The sequence below is a fragment of the Peromyscus maniculatus genome, chromosome 4, assembly GCF_049852395.1.
Source record: "Peromyscus maniculatus bairdii isolate BWxNUB_F1_BW_parent chromosome 4, HU_Pman_BW_mat_3.1, whole genome shotgun sequence".
Lineage (NCBI taxonomy): Eukaryota > Metazoa > Chordata > Mammalia > Rodentia > Cricetidae > Peromyscus > Peromyscus maniculatus.
In genome coordinates, this window is record NC_134855.1 from 35,865,442 (window position 1) to 35,885,223 (window position 19,782).

The 19,782-nt window shown below is 42.1% G+C and overlaps 1 protein-coding gene across 1 annotated transcript in view; it reads left to right on the forward strand.

The window, feature by feature from the left end:
• Galnt5 (polypeptide N-acetylgalactosaminyltransferase 5) overlaps positions 1-18,985 on the forward strand; it is a 41,932-nt gene extending 22,947 nt beyond the window's left edge. Inside the window, exons 4-10 of the mRNA XM_006992805.4 lie at positions 4,571-4,706; positions 5,235-5,354; positions 5,978-6,095; positions 7,559-7,882; positions 12,017-12,097; positions 14,374-14,535; positions 18,210-18,985. Of these exons, the coding sequence (XP_006992867.1) occupies positions 4,571-4,706; positions 5,235-5,354; positions 5,978-6,095; positions 7,559-7,882; positions 12,017-12,097; positions 14,374-14,535; positions 18,210-18,350 (1,082 nt within the window). The 3' untranslated portion in view covers positions 18,351-18,985. The remainder of the gene's footprint in view (positions 1-4,570; positions 4,707-5,234; positions 5,355-5,977; positions 6,096-7,558; positions 7,883-12,016; positions 12,098-14,373; positions 14,536-18,209) is intronic.
• The last annotated feature ends 797 nt before the right edge of the window (positions 18,986-19,782 follow it).

Genomic DNA, 19,782 nt, shown 5'->3' on the forward strand with positions numbered 1-19,782 from the left:
GGTAACAGTATAGCATCTTGGAGGCTGGTGATGAAGTGTCCTGCTGTCCCCTGGTCCTTCCATGAAGGCAGGCCAGTGTAAATGCCTGAATATTAACAATAACTGCGTATATAAAACAGTAAATAATAAGCTAATAAAGTCTTTATCAAATTGCTATAAAGATTCAGAACACTTATTTTCACTCCATGTTCTCATGCCTTGTGGATGACATGGTTTGAGAACAATGCTTTGGGCAGCATGTGGGAGGCCTGTGTCTGTGAGCTTGAAAAGCAGAAAGTTTTGCCACCACGATAGGGTTGGGAGCATCCTAAGGATGAACCCTGGCTCCTCGAAGTGAGCCTGATACCTGCCCTAAGTTCTGTCAAGAATATTCTTCAGCGATTGCCTTTGAACAGGGCTTTCTGGCCTACTGTGCTTATCCTCCTCATTCCCCTGTGCATTTTCCAACGCCGTGAACAGTCATAGGTTAGAAACTGCACCTGTCCTGAAGACTCCTCGAAATCCAGAGATGCTTCAGTCAAAAAGCTATGAATTGAGAAAACGAGCTCAGTTTCTGACTGGCCACGCCATCTCTTTCCACAAATGATTTGCCCAATGGGATTCAAAGGAAAATCATGCAGCTGACAGGGATGAGGCTACACAGTCCAAGACACAATGCAATGAAATTCAAACAGACTCTCCTGGCTGGTTTTGTGTGTCAGCTTGACACGGCCAGAGTCTTCAGAGAGGAAGGAGCCTCAGTTGAGGAAATACCTCCATGAGATCCAGCTGTAAGGCATTTTCTCAACTAGGGATCAATGAGGGAGGGCCCAGCCCATGTGTATGATACCATCCCTGTGCTGGTGGGCCTGGGTTCTATAAGAAAGCAGGGAATCTGTGACTGATATGTAAAATTAAATTAATTATAAAATAAAAATATTTTAAAAAAGAAAGAAAGCAGGCTGAGCAAGCTATGAGGAGCAAGCCAGTAAGCAGCACTCTACCATAACCTCTGCTTCAGCTCCTGCCCCCAGGATCCTGCCCTGTTTGAGTCCCTGCCCTGACTTCCTTCAGTGATGGACAGCAATGCTGAAGTGTAAGCCAAATAAACCCTTTCCTCCCCAACTCACTTTTTGGTCATGGTGTTTCCTTGCAGCAATAGAAACCCCAACTAAGACACAAACTTTCCCCCCCTGGAGGTTTAATTAGCTGCTTTTAAAATCTGAAAGGATTATCTACAAAATAGCCAGTAGCTAGCAGTCCTCTTGCCATTAACAATGCCCACGGTGCCCTTCTCTTTGGCTTTCTTTTTCTTCTGGTCCTTCTCCTTCACTCGCTTCAGGAAGCCGTCTCGGCTCTTAGAGAGCTTGATGTGCTCAATTCCCACGTAAATTCTCTTGGCAAGAATCTTGCCCTTGACTTGTACCTGGGTTCAGCTGAAGCACCAGCCCTCCCCACCCAGAGAAGCATACTTTGTTAGGACTAATGGGAAGGAGCCTGAGCTGCTGGAGCCCATTCCATATGAATTCATGGCCTAATGTACAAAAAGAAATAAAAGACATGGACTGTTAAAAAAAAATACCCATGGTGCCTTCAGAGCTCAGGACTTCTGAGTTTAATGTAGCATGAATCTTAAAAGTTCTTATTAATAAAAGTAAACCCAAGGCCAGTTATTGGGGTGAATACTGAAAGATCAGAAAAGTAGAACAAGCCACAGCTTCCTCACCTCACTAATTCCTCAGCTGATCATGTTTCCTTAGACTGGAAGCCTCTGAGTCCTCATCCAAATGGATCTCAGCTGAACTGCTGCTCGAAAGCCTGAAAGCTTAACCAGCTAAAAGCTTCTGGTTTCTGGACTTCATGCCTTATATACCTTTCTGCTTTCTGCCATCACTCCCTGGGATTAAAGGCTCACTTCCTGGGATTTAAGGCTCACTTCTTGGGATTAAAGGCGTGTGTCACCATGCCTGGCTGTTTCCAATGTGGCCTTGAATTCACAAAGATCCAGACAGATTTCTGCCTCTGGAATGCTAGGATTAAAGGCGTGAGTGCCACCATTTTCTAGCCTCTCTATCTAGTGGCTGTTCTGTTCTCTGACCCCAGATAAGTTTATTAGAGTGCACAATATTTTGGGGAACACAATACCACTACAGTTTAATTCACATGAAAAGGTTAAGTCAGTTAGTTGCTCACTGAACGAGGACTTCAAAAGGCCCAAGTAGGATGTCAACATTTCATGGGCAGGCAAGGGACAATTAAATTATTACTAAGAATTAGTCACCAAAGAAAGGTAAGCCATACTGCAGGGCAACTCCCCCATGAGAATCAAGGGTTATATTCTCAATCATTCCATGACAAGTCACTTAGCAAAATTCTTAACATTGGAATGAGCATTCATAGGCTCAGTTAATGAACTTGAAGTAACATCAAACTCTAGGCCTACTCCAAGGTTTCCTGAAAAGCACCAGAGGGCATAATTCAATAAACACCACCAGCCTGTTTCTGCTGCAGGTTTAAAGCAGGTGTCTGCCATATCACTTAAAAGCCATTAAGTAAAATCAAATGGCAAGCCAGTGGCATGTTCCTCAAGAAACTCTAAGCACAGCACTCTAGCACTAACTACTTGATGAAGCAGCACTGTCCACACATGGGACAGAGTGCCGTGGTCATGAAGGAGTTAACGGTATTTGGCCCGCTGAGTGGTTTAAGGTTAGCCATTTTAATTTTACGTTATTTTATTGATGCTGTTGTTAATAAAGCCCATCTCCGAACAATCTAGCAACTAGTACTCAGCCCCAGAAAACAGGAAATTACGCCAGGTTACAACAAAGATTGGGTTAAGTTACTCTGAATTTGAGTTTGAGCAATTCACAAAAATAAAAGGCCCATTTGTTAAAAGATTGAGTTTTAGGTGGATCTTAGAAATCTGCCGTAGGGAAAAGCTCAAAGGACGCAAGTTGTTTGTGTGTAACTTCAGGGCGCTCCCCGTTTCCTCGTGCCTCTCAGCCTCTCTGCAGCAGCATGGCTACGCAATTTTCACAGATGATCCTACCACAATTAGAAACACTACCAGGAGCCAGCTACGTAGAGGGAGCGCCTTGTTTCCTTATCTAACACAATCCTGAGATTTTATTTTAAAACAAAGTATCTGAAAGTGCAGCAATGGCATCTGGGTGTAGGAGAGTCTCCTCATCCCCCAAATAAAGCAGTATAAAATTCCAAAAATATATTTTCAGCAGGTGCTTCTTCCCTCAGGTTCTGGCAACAAATGAATGAGAATATTAATGAGGTAAGATCTGGGCCAGGTGGGGAGTGAATGCAGATTTGGATTCCCATCATGAGCTATGGGATGAGTGGTTTTATAATATTACATGGCACCCTAGGTGAATTACCTTGGGAAGTTACCTGAGTCATTTGTTCCTCTGATCTTTTTCTCTTAAGTAGAAAAGAGAATAAGTCTAGGATTCCGGTTCATAACAGGGAACAGATAAGACAGCCAGGTAGAATACAGGTACTGCATGGTAAGACTTGATGGAACTGTGCAGGCCTATACTGGAGTGGTCAGGGAAAACACTAATCAGAATAAAGGGAACCTCATCAGAAGACTGGCCATGGGGCATGTCTGTACAGCACTTTTTTTTTTTTTTTTTTTGGTTAATGATTAATGTGTGTCTTAGTTAGGGTTTCTCTTACAGCAAGGAAATACCATCACACAAAAAGCACGTTAGAAAGGAAAGAGTTTATTTGGCTTATACTCCCAGACCACAGTCCATTATTGGAGGAAATCAGAATAGGAATTCAAGCAAGGCTAGAACTTGGAGGCAGGAGCTGATGTAAAGGCCACAGAGGGGAGCCATTTATGGGCCCACTTCCCAGGACTTCCTCAGCCTGCTTTCTTATAGAACTCAGGACCGCCAGTCCAGAGAAGCACCCCTGACACACAATGGGTTGGGCCGTCCCCCACCAGTAACTAATTAAGAAAATGCCTTACAGTCAGATCTTACGGAGACGTTTTCTCAATTAAAGTTCCCTCCTTTTGGATAACTCTAGCTTGTGTATCAAGTTGACATAAGACCAGCCAGCACAGTGTGGGAGGATACATCTCACTGTGAGTGGTACCACCCCAGGGCATAGGTCCTGAGTTGTACAGGGAAACAAGCTGAGCATGTCAGTAAGGGTGTTCCTCTGTGGTTTCTGCTTCAAGCTTCTGCCATTGAGTTCATGCCTTGGCTTTCATTAATGGCGGCCATGATTGGATCTTTTAAGCCAAATCAACCCTTTCTTCCCCAGGACACTTCAGTCATGATTTTATCACAGCAGCAGAGCAGAATAATTCCAGTAGCTTATCGGTTGTTTCTAAACATAAGTGGTGCTTACTCCACAGAATCTCTATTCCTAAAATTTCTCCATACTATTACAAATGAAGTCCTAGGAACCAGGAATTCAGTGAGAAGAGAAGACACCCACATTCAAAGTCATGCTTCTCAAACAGTCCCCAACACTTTCAAGGATGAAGCACATGTATTTGCTGTATCATACTGTATTGTCCAATATTTGTGAGTTTTGGTTTGGTTTGGTTTTTTCTCTGCAGGTGATGTGTTGACATTCCTAGACTCTCACGTGGAATGCAATGTGGGCTGGTTGGAGCCACTTCTGGAAAGAGTTTATTTAAATAGAAAGAAAGTGGCCTGTCCGGTAATCGAAGTTATCAACGACAAGGACATGAGGTAACACTACCATATCCTGACATTGGAAAGCAGCAGAGAGTGCTGATCCTCATATGTGCTGTGTTAAAACCTACTTACCCAAATAGGGGAAACACATGAGTGATATCTTGGGATCAGAACCTATCAATTCAGTAGTCTATTTGGCCAGTACACCATTTTTTTTTAATCTGTTAATCAATCCAGCTGCTCATTATCAAATTCTTTCCCTTTGATAGTCAGTTGAACTCCCAAATGTTTATTTTTCTCCGGTTTCTAGTCATACCCTTTTTGGAAGCTCTATACATTCTTCTAAGTTGTCATTTCTTCCTCTAAAATGGCCTCTATTGACTGAAAGATGAGTGTAAGTTGAAAAGAAGCAATCAAGCCAGCTAACCTCTGGAGCAAATCATACCCATAAGATCTTCTGAGAGAACATTAAGAGGTCCATCCCACACCTGAACCAGTCATAAGGCTGTGTTGGCAAAGTCCACAGAGACACAGATAACCTTAGCATTTGAGATTTCATGTGTTTTGTTTGTCCTGACTTAGTTACATGACAGTGGACAACTTCCAAAGAGGTGTCTTCACGTGGCCCATGAACTTTGGCTGGAGGACAATTCCTCCAGATGTTGTTGCAAGAAATGGAATTAAAGAAACTGATGTAATAAGGTAAGTGTGTAAAACTGAAGGCTGGACAGTAGTCCCAAGTCCTTTGTAAAGACAGAAAATAGGATAAAAAAAAACAACAGTTATACTCTATCTTCTGAAAATTGGCAAGAATTATAGGTATCACCTAGACATGATGGTACATACCTGTAATCTCAGTACTTAGGGGGCAGAAGCAGGAGGGTAGCACATTTAAGGGTAGCCTGGGCTACAGTAGTAAGCCTGTCTCCCTCTCCATCTCTCTGTCTCTCTCTCTGTATGTATATATATATATCCTTAGCGAAGCTTTGTGAGAAGTTAGTTTGTTCTCCCTTACCTCCGAATTCAATTTTAAATGTACCCGATTTAGCCCTGACACAGAAGAATCCAAAATAACCCTGGGATTTGTGTCAGAACACAACTGACAGATAAGAATCCTAGCCCCACCCACATCTCTGCACACCCTGATTAAGCTCAGCCCCTGGGAACCAGAAACTTTTCACTAAAGCCAAGCTGTGGGCTCCATCCCAAGACCTCCCTGTACCTACCCAGAAATGCCTCCAGTCTCCCACACAGACACAGAGGACCCACTCTAGGAGTTAAGCTGCCATGGGGCAAAAGTGTAACACAATCCTTTCTTTTTGCAGGTGCCCCGTCATGGCAGGTGGATTATTCTCCATTGACAAAAGTTACTTTTATGAACTTGGAACTTATGACCCTGGTCTTGATGTTTGGGGAGGAGAAAATATGGAACTATCATTCAAGGTATTCACTACTCAGTCTGACTTCCTTCCTTCCTTCCTTCCTTCCTTCCTTCCTTCCTTCCTTCCTTCCTTCCTTCCTTCCTTCCTTCCTTCCTTCCTGTCCACCTGTCTGTCTTTCTGTCTGCTGTCTTTCTTTCTTTCTTTCTTTCTTTCTTTCTTTCTTTCTTTCTTTCTTTCTTTCTTTCTTTCTTTCTTTCTTTCTTTCTTTCTCTCTTTCTTTCAGTTAACAGTTCATCATTCTAGGGGGCAGAGCAGATGGCTCAGTTGCTAAAGAGGTTGGCACACAAGCATGAGGACCTGAGTTCGGATCTCATGCAGAAAGCCATGTACAGTGACATGTATCTGTGAGTTCAGCTACTCTTGTTGAATCAATGAGTTCCACCTTCAGTGAGAGAAACTGTCTCAAAAGTTAAGGTGGAGAGGAATTGAGGAAGACACCTTCTGTTGACCTCTAACCTCCATATGCATGTAAACATTCATACGCAAGCACAAGAACATACGGACACAAACACACACCTGAGTGTTTATGATTCCCAAGTGGCTTCACTTGACCAATACAGCCACATATGTGACTGCGACTGAGAAGAGATTTCACCATGGCCCAGGTTCTATGGATTGACTGCTTCATTTCCCAGACTTAATTTGGAAGAATCAACCACTGTTGCAAAATTGTTGGAACTAATATTTCACAGCAGTGTTTTTATGTCTAATTATGGGGTGGTTACTTTCTCTTTTTTCTGCACAAAAGCTATGGGATTCATACTTAATACAAATTTCTTTGGGATTCATCTGTGACATACAGTGACTTTCTTGGAATCATTCTCTGATACACTGGGAGCAGTCGAAATATCTGCAGTGGGGTGATCTTGAGAATACAAATGACAAAGACTCCAGTGCAGGCCACCAGCAAGCCGGGTGTGTGGCACACTGCAGCATCTTTGGAGCATGCAACGAAGATCAGCATTGACTCATGGCCAAGAAAGCCTTAGCAAGAACAATAGAACACCAATATCAGCTTCCCTATGCAGCTGGCTGTTCTATGTTCACATGGGTATAGGTTTGGAGGTCCAAACAAAGAATAGTTTTGAGTTGAGTACCACAAGCCTACAGGTCTCCCAAAGGAGGTGATGAAATGGACATCCATAACCTCTCCCTGATTCAACCCCAACAGGAACATGTGTGATATATTTTATATATTGGCATTCTGTAAAGGGTTCTTTAGAAAAGAGATAAAGAGAAGTTTTACATGGATGGTTAGGAAGGGGAAGCGAAAGGGGTCCAGCTTACACAGACCTAGATAAACCTACTGAGTTTCCTTTTCTATGGTGAAAGTGTTTCTGAGTTGGAAGTTCTACTTTTAGCAGGAAGAGGAGTGTCTCCAGGTAGTATCGTGGCATTGTTCCTTGTCTATGATTTCTGAACTACCATTTGATAATCGGTTGCTTCTCACTCGCTCCTTCCCAGGTCTGGATGTGCGGTGGTGAAATCGAGATCATTCCCTGTTCCAGAGTGGGCCACATATTCCGAAATGACAATCCCTATTCCTTCCCCAAAGACCGCATGAAGACAGTAGAACGGAATCTGGTGCGGGTGGCTGAGGTCTGGCTTGATGAGTACAAGGAACTCTTCTATGGCCATGGAGATCACCTCATAGACCAAGGGTTGGACGTGGGCAACCTCACCCAGCAAAGGGAGTTGCGCAAGAAGCTGAAATGCAAAAGTTTCAAGTGGTACTTGGACAATGTCTTTCCTGACTTGAAGGCCCCCGTTGTGAGAGCTAGTGGTGTGGTAAGTTAACACGGCCACTTAAAGTCTTCCTTTGCAAAAACAACACAGAAACTCCTTCAAACATGCTTAGAAAAGGACAAAGCAATAGACTTTAAGCAACAGGCACGGAAGCCACTGAGACAAAGTAAAAATGGGAGTTGTGAGAGGTGAACTGGGGAAGTCTGTCACGTGGTCGTGCTGACTGATAACTATCACTTCAGGATATAGCCTTCATCTCTTCCTTTGGAAGTTGACGTTGAATGGAGGACATGGATAATAAGAAGTGAAGTATGAATATAGAATATGATGGCTCTTGTAAAGGAACAGGCCAGGGGGCCTGACTCCTTTTAAAGGCATGCTGTTAAGAAATCCTCTCAGAAGGTTTGAAGCCAGGCCTGAGACACAGTGCTGAGCCAGCCCTGAGAGGTGGAGGCTCAGCTCCTACACAACTCAGGACAGGCTGGAGGCAGAACAGATACAGAGAGGGGAATGGGATTGTCAGGGTGTGAATGGAGAAATGAAGGTGGAGAAATATAGCGTAGAGAATTGAGAATTGGTTCATGTGGGTCCTTGTGGGGAATTTCCTTCCTCTACTTCCTTTATCAATAGGGTCCAATGGAAATACAAGCTTTAATTTGGGTTTTTTTGAAAAGTTTGGTTGAAAGGTTGAAAATAAAATAAAATAAAAATTTCAAGGCACTAAGGGAAGTTTCACAAAGGGTGAAGTGAAGCAAATAGTTTGAACGGGGCCCAGTGCAAACAAAACTTCAAAAAGTTGAGACCCTGGGGTGAAGCCCTGAATCCACCCGGGAGTGTGGCTTCCTGTGATGGCCTGTGATTGGAGCTCATGCTTACATTTGTGTTTAGTCTCATCTATTGCTTTTCATATTTATTTACAAATATTCCCAGTGGTTGTTGTTGTTGTTATTGTTTTCGGTCATAGCCCTGCTCCCTTGTGTTCAGAAAGATCCCTAACTTGCCTATCAGTGTTCTGCTTTCTCAGAACACCCGTCTCTGGCTCTTCCTAGGAAACAGATGTATAAACCAGCCCTTCTCCCAGCCTGTCAAGTCCCCGGATAACAAAGACTCAGGAAAAACTATGTTGTTGTTCTCACCAGGGAAATCCAGGGAGGGTATCAAAAACAGGAAAGTAGTCTGGATATTTGTTCTGATTTTACAAATTTTAATCAATAAAATACATGTGATCTGGTTTATTTCTAACAAAATGTTGTGCACAGTTCACAAGAGTACAGCAGGAATTGGGGTAGGTCCAAGTAGCTATCACCTACTTTAGATAACTAAATAGGAAGAACAGCTTGGCCTTAGACACATCAAACATACCACTTAGATGTTTAAATTCCATCCTCCTAACTCAGTGAATTTCTCTCAAGAATCTCAACAGCATTACTGAACTTTGGCCACCAGAGGGCGCAAAAAAACTACCTTTTGAGTCCCCTGTAAGTTGCCGCTATCTTTGAAAAGCTCGCCTCACACAAAAAAACCCAAAACCATAACCCCCCCCCAAAAAAAAACACGCTAGCAAATACTGCGCATATAGTTCAAAGCAACCTCAACAGACCCTTTTCTTCCATTTCCGTTCTTTGCTGTCACATGTGGATAAGTATTAAATGAAGACATCATCTGCTCTCTTCTGATAAGAGTGTTATTACCATTTTTAAAATTTGAGATTCCCCCCTCCCCCCGCACCCCGATTAATATCAAATATAATTCAGTAGACCATGACAATCAGGAAAAGTAGCAAGAAAATAATATTTAACTTTTTGTTTCTTGCTTCACATTTTCTCATTATTCAACCTACACATCTAGAAATTTAAGTCCATTGAATTTTTTTTTTGTAATTTCTCATAGTCAAAAATATTGAAATCAATAAACAGCCTCAACAGTAGTATTTTTCCTTTGCAGAACATTATTAGCAAGCAGCCTATGCCTAAGATTTAACAATTATGTAATTAAATATGGGAGTTCTCTACATTTGACAATGGGAAAATGAAATAATTCAACACAGAAAGTATAAAATCTACACAATACTTATTGTTGTTGTTATTATTATTGTTATTATTATTATTATTATTATTATTATTATTATTATTACATTGAAATGGTTTACATGAAGGACCCACGAGGAGAAATTCTTGCTTATGTTCCAGTGCCTTCCAAGGCCTGTAGGATGGAACTGTTAGAAATGAAACAAACGAACAAAAAAAACAACGTAAACAAAATAGAACAACAACAACAAAACCATCTAAACTAAACCTTCCCAAACACTTTCTGGGCAATGTTAGTTGTTGCACCAGGAGTCCATAGTCAAGTAGACCTGGGAAAGAACACACTGTGTGTCCTGAGCGCCCGCTGTGTGTTCTCACTTGGAAGGCTCTGAGAAGTTCTGAGGGAAGGCAACTTGTTCAGCTGTGTTGGAGGCAGAGTTTTCCAAACTTATTTTATGGTAGGATAATTTCTGAATGGTCCATGAGGACATGGGACTCATTTCTCTGATAGGACCCAAAGAACAATGAGGTTTTCCATTTCCTTCTTTGCAGTCCAGAACTGGCTCTACCCCATGCATGGCTGTTCATGCTCCCTGAACTTAGAGTACCATTGCATCTTTTCTGCATGCTGCTACTGCTCAGACCTACTGATGGTGGATGTGCCTGTATTTACCATTTGAAGCTGTGAATGGAACATTTTGAAGATTTTCTTTTAATGGACATCTGTCCCTCTAGAATTGCTGTGTCCTCCTGTGTCAGACACCTTAGAAATTACGAATCAGTAAAACTGCTGATATTTCCTTATATTCCTTGAAGGCCAGGAAGGGTTCCTAGTTCAAGCAGGTAGGACATACTTTTATTTCAAACCCAAATGAAGGTCAGCATGTGACTTCACATTCTCAGAAAGAATCGAGCATCTTTGTTTCCTCCCTGTTCTTGTAGATGAGTTCTTTCTCCAGTACCCACGGGCCAAAGGTCAGTTCAGATTTTGTCTTTCTGAGGACAAGCTCAGTCCCAGTTCTCTGACTGGTACATGCCCACATCTCACACTCCCCACATGTTTCTATGAGGACATGTCTTCCTACTTACAGATTCTAATAATCCTTCTCATTGCTTCGTTTGCATTTTTCTGACCCCACAAATGACTCCCTACCTAATCTTCAAGCTAAGAAAGCCACGCTTTCACAAGTAGACACCAGCCCGCTAGACACCCTGCTACAAAATCTGCTGATCCTGTGGCCAATATGGCCTCCATTGTTACGGCACCCCAGAACTGGAGCTCTGTATTGGAGCCCATAAAAGCTGAAGAAACACTAACATGGTTACAACCTCCCAAGCTTAGCAGGCTTTCCTGGAACATGCCTAATTTCTCCTCTACAGAGCACCTCCAGCAAATTGAAAAACCTAAATTGCATTATTAACCTACCTTCCTGTTAGTCCTGCCCAGGATGTTAGAGAAGGCATGGGAATCAACATTCTCTGCATTAGATGGTGACTGATGGAAAGCTTCCTCCATATTTGACCCTGTAAATTGGTTAAAACCCTGAGTCTGCCAGAAAGGGCCTGTATGCCTGGCTCTGCTTTCGCTTTCCATGACTTCCCTGTAATGAGTCGTAGCTTGACTGAGTCATTAGAAAGAGTCTGACAGGGAATCAACTGGAATCTGCTGTTCTCTGAAGGACAATTTATCTAGGGTTCAGTGCCCAAGAAATCAGATCAGTTAGAGGGGTCATCCAAGAAACCACAACCTGTAACTCTTGGCTTGATGAAATTAGAGGTGTGTGCACTGACTTTTAAAATAGGCATTGGGATACATTCAAGCCAAAAAAAAAGAACCCTCTCCTTCATTCCTGTAGCAATATTTGCTCACTTTCATTTAGCATTCCAGGAAGGAGTTAATGAGAAGCTGCTGTTTCCAGCTGAATCACAGGCTGACACCGACAAATTGAAGCTGTGCTCTGACAGGATCACCTTGTGTCTCTACGAGAGCTGTGACCAAGACAGTCATCCACTGCAAACTTTTGCTAATCTATTGACTATCTATTAACCTTATGATAGTCAACCCTCTACTTTCGATATGTGTCTGGATGCTTTGTTATACACTAAGATATGTTTGTTCTTAATGAGCATTTTGTGTTCTGCTTCTTAGCTGGTGAATGTGGCCCTGGGCAAGTGTGTGTCCATCGAAAATACCACAGCCACGCTGGAAGACTGTGACGGGAGCAGTCAGGTAGGCTCAGCTGGGTTCTCTGTTCCTCGGTCGTGGACAGGAATCATGACTGACAAGCTTGTTGCTCACTTGACGATTGACCTCTGTCTAGGAGAAATCCATAGATGTCTAAATGTCAATGTAATCAATCGTCTGGTATAAGGAAGTGCCACTCCACAGAGAAGCAATGTAAAGGGGGTGGGGGACTGTTGGCAATGAAGTCATTGCTCCGTGATGGATTTAGTCTTGACTTTTCTTCTTGCGAAACTGGCTTAGCGTACGCCGTCTTAAACCTCTGTAAGTAGCCGTGAAGACAGTGCCTAGCTCTAGAGCTGAAATGAACTGTTAACACACTGGGGGCTGGTAACGACTACCTAATGCTGGGACTCTGTAAATGTTGGTGGTCGTAATACACACAAAGTGCCTAGGACATGGCTGGCAGGATGGCTCAGTGGGTAAAGGTGCTTGCTAAACAAGCCTGTCAATATGAGTTCAATCCCAGAAACCCACATGAAAGTATACAGAAAGAAGCAGTTCTACACTACTCCTCTGACCTCCACAGACCGTCTGTGGCATGCATGCCTACATATAAGTATCACACACGCTCATGCACCTAACAATAATAATAAAATTTAATGTTTATCAATGGGTAGAGACCATGTTTCCAAGCAGCCATCTTGAGCAGTCCATTTTATTCTCTGATTACATACCTCTCCTCCGGTATCTTAAGGGAGTGATGGACATGCCCTAAACTATGATCCTTGATGGGAAGCCTTTTAGCAAAATGATCACAAAATCAGAGCGCGTGAATAAGAGGGAGTGGAGTAGGGCCAGGAAAAACAGAGAAGGACTCCTCCTGCCATGCTGGAGGTGAGCTCCAAATGATTATGCCTCCCTCTCCGGCATCTGCACCCCACATGGGAATGCTATCTGCTTTGGATGCTAAATAGAATTCACAGGAACACTGATTCATGTGTACAATTCAGCCTCCAGATTGTGGATCGTGCTTTGATAGACAGATCATTTTGTGATGATGGCCTCATCTTGCTGTCTTACTTCTTTGTCCTGATATAAGCATCGTGGTTTGTACCTTGAAGCACATCCCATTTCTACATCTTAGTCCCAAGCTGCCCCGAGAATAGAAGACATATCTGTCAGCATAATTCTGCTGTGGATTATAAACCTGAAGCCAAGGAAACACTTTCATAATTAGGAAAGAGATAAAATAATAAGTTTAAAGAATCAACTGGAAAAATGAATTTTGCTTATTAACAATTCACAATGGAGATAGTAATAAATTATAGAAAAACCAACTGTAGAGTTAGTTGAAAATATATGAAAATAGTCAATTCTCCATTCTTTTAAAACTATCACCATAGGAACTTAACATACCTGTAAAATCAATATTTCACCAGAAATTCAGCTTTTGCTCTTGAACACCAATGACTTGGGAAGGTAAGACCAAAGTATGCATAGTAGAGCCAATGCATTCCAGAAAGCTCCATCACAGTTTAGTTCTATTGCTCCTTTTGAGTTTCTCTTACTAGTGGTTTGTTTGAATAACAAAAAGGACAAGATGTAGAGGAAGTTAATTGGGTTGAGGCAGAACAGATGAGGTTTAATACCTGACTTGTATTCATCTAGAACACTCAGAAGAAATGAAATACTCAGCTCCACCCTCAATCCCCGTCCCTTACTTAACTAGAAGTTTTCTTAGGGTTTTACTTTAAACCCTTTCTAAGGTGTGGTCCAGCTTACCTTAGTCACTACATGGCCTCCTATTCCGCTGTCTGTCCTTGGTTCTCAGACATGGATACTCACACAAATCACCTTGGGAGTTTGGTAGGATAGACTCTCACTCACCGGGCCCATGATGGGGCCAAGAGTCAAGATTTCTGGGTAGCACGATGTTGGTTCAGGGACTACACTTTGAGTGGCGGCATTTGCCACCATGTCTTTAAGATAACCTTTTAGTCTACATTAAATCCCAACTGAAGCCAGTCATGGTGACACAGACCTGTGATTCTAACTGTCAGGGAGGCTGAGGCAAGAGAATCACAATTTTAGCACTTGCTTGGGCTGACCTAGACACCTGAAAATTGCTACAGAAGCCAAAAGAGATAGATAGTCTTGCTATCCAACAAAACAATATGACAGTGGGCAGGTTAGATAATACACATACTCATCAGATCAGGGCATCTACCCATGGTCTCACCTATTGCTGATGAAAGTCTTTGGCAACATCCCCTGCCTCTGCTTGCTATCTGAATGGCCTCTCCTGTGCCCATTCTCTACAGCTTCAACAATTTAACTATAGCTGGGTAAGACTTATTAAGCATGGAGAGCAGTGCATGGCGCCCGTCACTGATCAAGGATCCCTGAGACTCCAGCCATGTGATAACAGAGACAGCAAGCTCAAGTGGCTGCACAAGTCAACCTCGGGCTTTCGTCCAGAGCTGGTAAGCAGAATGCCTGTGCCATCCCTTTCCCACCAAGTCAACTTGCAGTCGAAGGGGACAGAAAACTCTGAATATCAGCCTCCTCAGCTGGAAGGCTTAAGTGCTGTTTATTATAATAGAGGCAGTATAAAGGTTCACTCAAGGACATAGAGAGAGTTTCTGTAAATATTTAATGTTTTGTTTTTATTTTTGGTTTTGTTTGCTTTTTTTCAAAATGGATTTCAAATGAGTGATTTAAATCGAAGGCACTCATTGCTTGCCATTATATTGCTACCACCATCTTAGATTCTAAAATTCATTTAAATCAATCAACAATGCCATATGTATTTTTGAAACTTATTCTCATTGGTTAACAGAAGAACCTAGAGATGGAAGCCACGGGAAAAGCAAGAAGCGGCATGCTTCCTGCAAGTGCTGCTGCTTAGAATGGTTCCAGCTCCCCGTGTGCTCTCCCTCCAGGAAACGGGTTTTTTCCTCATCCCTGTGTGGCTCCACAGAAAAGACAACTGATTACAGGAGGCTGACTATGTGTGTGTCTTGCCAACTTTGCATTTGGTGATAACACATCACCTGTTGAAAACAGGCTCGAGGAGACTGTTTCCAATGCAGTTGTTATCCTAACAAAACACCCCAGTGTGACTGTATTTATTCTCAAAGTCCATTCAGTTTCTCTTGGTTGTGTTTGCTTAGGATTCAAGGTCATCAGCTTTGTCATAGAATCTCGAGATAGTAGGCCTAGTCTCAGGTCAGGACTGTCTTCTCAAGTTTCTGCCATCTCACTAGCATGCAGTTATCAAATGCCTTGTGGGCATTGGTGTTGTGGTTAGAGGTATCTTCCGAGCATGCCTAGCGGAGATGGTCTTGACTATGGTAATTGGTGTGGGAAGCCCCATCTTAATTTTGAGGGGGACTGTTCCCTCAGAAGGGGATCCTGGGCTATGTGAAGCAGAGAAAGGAGAGCTATGTAACATTTGTCCCTCAGTCTCTGCTTCTTTTCTGTGTAGGAGATGTGACTATTTCCCTCAACTCCTGCCACTGTGAGTTCCCCCACAGTTGTGGGGTGTAACCTTGAACTGTGACTGAAGTCCGCTACTGTCCCTGAAGTTGTTCTCCTCAGGATTTTATCACAGCAACAGAAAAGAAACAAGACCCAGGGCGATACAGAGATCATGATTCTGCCCAGAGCTGGCCCCAAAGGAAACCCACTTTATTTTGGGGGTGTCCCTGTCTGTTAGGTTGTCCTTTTTTGCTGTCTCATTCAGTCATTCTCTTCCTACTCAGAGCCAAAATCAAAGCAAGACATTCATTCTCCAGCAGTATATTTTAATTTTTTGAGGGGGGAGGGGTTTTGAGACAGGGTTTCCCTGTGTAGCCCTGGCTGTCCTAGAACTTGCTCTGTGATGAGGCTGGCCTCGAACTCACAGGGATCCACCTGTCTCTGCCTCTGAGTGCTGGCTGGGATTAAAGGCATGTGCCACCACCACCCCCAGCTGTATATTTTAATGGGGGGGCACGCTCTTCTTACTGATAAGGGTTATTATTGTCAGTTGATACTGTCAAATAGAGAATTATTAGTGTATAAAATTCTCTTTTCAGTTTTTATGCTTTGGGGGAAATTTCATGATTATCTATCGACTAAATTATATCACACCTCCTACTTCTTTAACACTGCACTGAGGAGGAAAGAAAGAGACAATGAAAATCAAAGCATCTCTTCTCTGAAGAAGTGACTCCTGGCAAGGATACACAGTGAGCAAGTACTTAAGAGTAGCTCTTCCCCAGTAAGTTGACTTGGAAGAGATAATTAACTAAAATAACAGAAACTAGAAATCTGTCTGTGATGCACTACATAGCTACCCTCTGCCATTTGGTCCCCTTGCGATGTGTCTAGATAGTCACGGAGGTAGATAGCCTGCTCTCTCTCTCTCTCTCTCTCTCTCTCTCTCTCTCTCTCTCTCTCTCTCTCTCTCTCTCCTTTTTCTTTTTTCTATTAACAGTCATCATACAAACCTGTTGAAGTCCCTGGCTATCGCTTTAGAAAAAGACCTTAAATCAGCAGTTCTCAACCTATGGGTCACGACCCCCTGGGATTCGAATGACCCTTCCAAAGGGATCACCTAAGACGATCAGAAAACATAGATATTTACATTATAATTTGTAACAGTAGCGAAATTAGAGTTATGAAGGAGCAACAAACATCATTTTATGCTTGGAATCGCCACAACATGGGGAACTGTATTAAAGGGTTGCAGCTTTAGGAAGCTTGAGAACCACTGCCTTGGACAATTAAAGGGAAAAAGATTGAGTCAGCTCCATTTTAGAGGTCTGAGTCTACCCTAGATTGGCCTTGTTGTACCTTGGGGCCTGTGGTAAAGCAATACATCACAGGAAAAGAATAGGTTAGAACATGGCTCCATTTGTGACCAGAAAGTAAAGGAGAGTACAAAGATCACACAGTGCTCATCACAGACACTGCCCAGTGACCTATGAATCTAAGCCTCAAACACCTCTCAAAGATTTCACCATCCCCCAACAGTTGTACCCTGGGGACCAAGTCTTAACACATCTTTGGGGGAGGAGTGGCCTTCAAGATACAACTAGAGCAGTCCCTGAGATATGTAAGTCTTAAAGAACAAGAGAAATGGAGAGAGACTGAATAACAGGAACCTCTTGCTTTTTAGAGTTTAACTCTAGATAACAATGACTTGTTGAAATGATAGACTGCTAAATTTGCATTGTAAAGTGCTCCCTAAGTCAGTCCATGCCCCTACCCCATACTCTGGACTTTGCCATCCACTCAAGGTGTCACATTTGGAGCACAGCATGGAAGGCTTCCCTATTGCTGGTCCCTATGAGTCTATAGATGGGAAGGAAGTGATTTAGTTACCTCTGTCTTCACCACAGAACATAGACAATGCTGAATGATTTGCTTCAAGGCCACCTACTTTGCACAACTTAAATACACAATGCAAACATCGTATTTCCAAGGTTCTGTAAGTCATAATTTTGCTTTAGCATGAAAGTCTCCCCTGTTTGGGTTTTAAAAAGTATATTAAAATAGCTCATTAATAACTAATCATGGTCATATTTATGGAAAATTGAGATTTATGAGTTAAAAATTATAAAGTAAATTATCTCTCACTTTTAATAAATATTGAGCAACATTAAGGTCATCTGAAATACCCTCGTCTTGTTCTAACTAAATCTGAACATTTGGCATTCTATATTGTCAGAGCTTAGGTGGGGAGATCACAAATAAAATGTATCTAGCATTTGCTAATACACATAAACATTCTAAGATGTGAGCTGGATTAATAAATTAATAAACTTGCTTCCTGACATACTCCATGATTTTTGCTTTGCTACCATTAATGAAGTAGTCATTCAGTATATTAAGTGCTAACCAGACTTTTTCCTTTAAATGATACAGTTATCAGCCATATCACTAGAAAAAAATGACTGTTTGCTTCCTGCAGAATTAAAATTTTTCAGCTAGAGAAGCTGGATCAATTAGTTTGAGACAGAGACAAATTTGATGTTTTCCAAAGCTTGTGCTTATGTCGCTAATTTAATTTAAGAGAGTGCCTGGGAGAATAAAAATACAATTTGCTTATTCTGTCTTCATATGTCAAGTTTAGTCTTGTAGTTCACTCCCATATCCTCTTTCTCTTCAGGTGGATCACATTGTTTTTGAAAACTATCAGCAGTTGTTATGTATGGAAGGGAATTTTTCTCAGAAGACCCTGAAAATGGCCACTTGCAACCCAATGGAACCATATCAAAAGTGGAAATTTGAAAAATACTATGAAGGCTAAAGAGGAATGTTTTATCTGGTTAACCCCCCACCAGATTCTGTGAAAATCAAACCCAAGTTGGTGACTGTATTTCTCTCCTTAGTTATTTAAATTTTCCATTTTAATAGCATTTAAATGGAAGATTTTTTTTAAGCACCAAAGGATAACTCAGGGAAACAGGCCACCACTGGACTGGAATTCTTTGACTCTGGGTGGCCTTTGGAAGTGTTTATGCCCTGCTCTGGGCTGTGGTGCATACTGCAAGTCTTCCTCATGTGCTTTCACAGGTAACCAGAATTGAAGACATATCATGATGTCATGATCATGACTGCTGTTGGGCAGTTCTTCTGGCCCGTGAGTGGAGGTAAAACCAACTGGATTCTGCCTTCATCAAATTCATCTACACGGATTCTCACACTGGGAAGACTCAGCCAGCTGCACAGAGACACTGCCCATGTTTACCTGAAAGTGGATAGCAGTGCTGATAATTCTCCATGACCCCCTTCTAATGGGGGTGTTGATCTGGATGACCAGAAAGTTTTCTTCCAAATCTGAAGTAGTAAGGGAAAAAATTAAGTGGAAAGGAAGAAGCCTTCGTGTAATTAATTCTGTGTGTTCTTTCCATTCATTTTGTGCTTTTTAATAATGCTACATTTAAAAACAAAACCTGGTCATAGCAATAATTTCTTAGGTTTTTGTATTTCCTTCATGTAAAGAAAGATAGGAGTTTGGGTGACAGCACACTGTGATAACTAAACTTGCACTTGATCATGAAACATCTCAACACAGGGTGAGAAGAACTGATAAAATTAAGGCAGAAATGATACAGAAGAATAGGACAAACCTTGAAATGCTAAAACAATAAAAATACTACACTAGATTTACCAATATTCACTTGGATGAAGTATGCTAAATACTCTAATACATGCCAAAGCAGACATGAATTCAAAAGGAAGAAAAGGAGATGAGCAATTTGAGGAGATAGTTGATTAAAGACTTGTCCCAGACTTGACAAAATAAAGAAGGGAATGTGGTGCTTCTGAGGGGAAAAGGCAGAGCAAAACCCTCACGTGGACCTGAGGCTAACACAGGCCAGCCATGGAAAGCTAAATGTTTCCTTATCCAAACTGAGCTCTCACATTAGGTATATCAATCCTTAGGCACTGCAGAAGAAAGCTTAGGGACCATGGTCTACTATAATCCTTTTGGCAGGAAAATTGATGTTAGAAAAAAAAAATTCCCCTTCTGAAAACTCCTACAGACAAATTGGGGTGAACGGGGTAAGAATTCAGATCTCTAGGTGTGACTCAACCACCAGTTTGGTCTGAGTTTGCCCACTGTGGTCCTTCAAAAGGAGATAAGCCAACTTCCTTACTGAAGCTTCACCCCTTCAGACTGGCCATGCTTATTCTTACTGGTGGATTTAAATCTTTGTTCACATGATATTATGGTA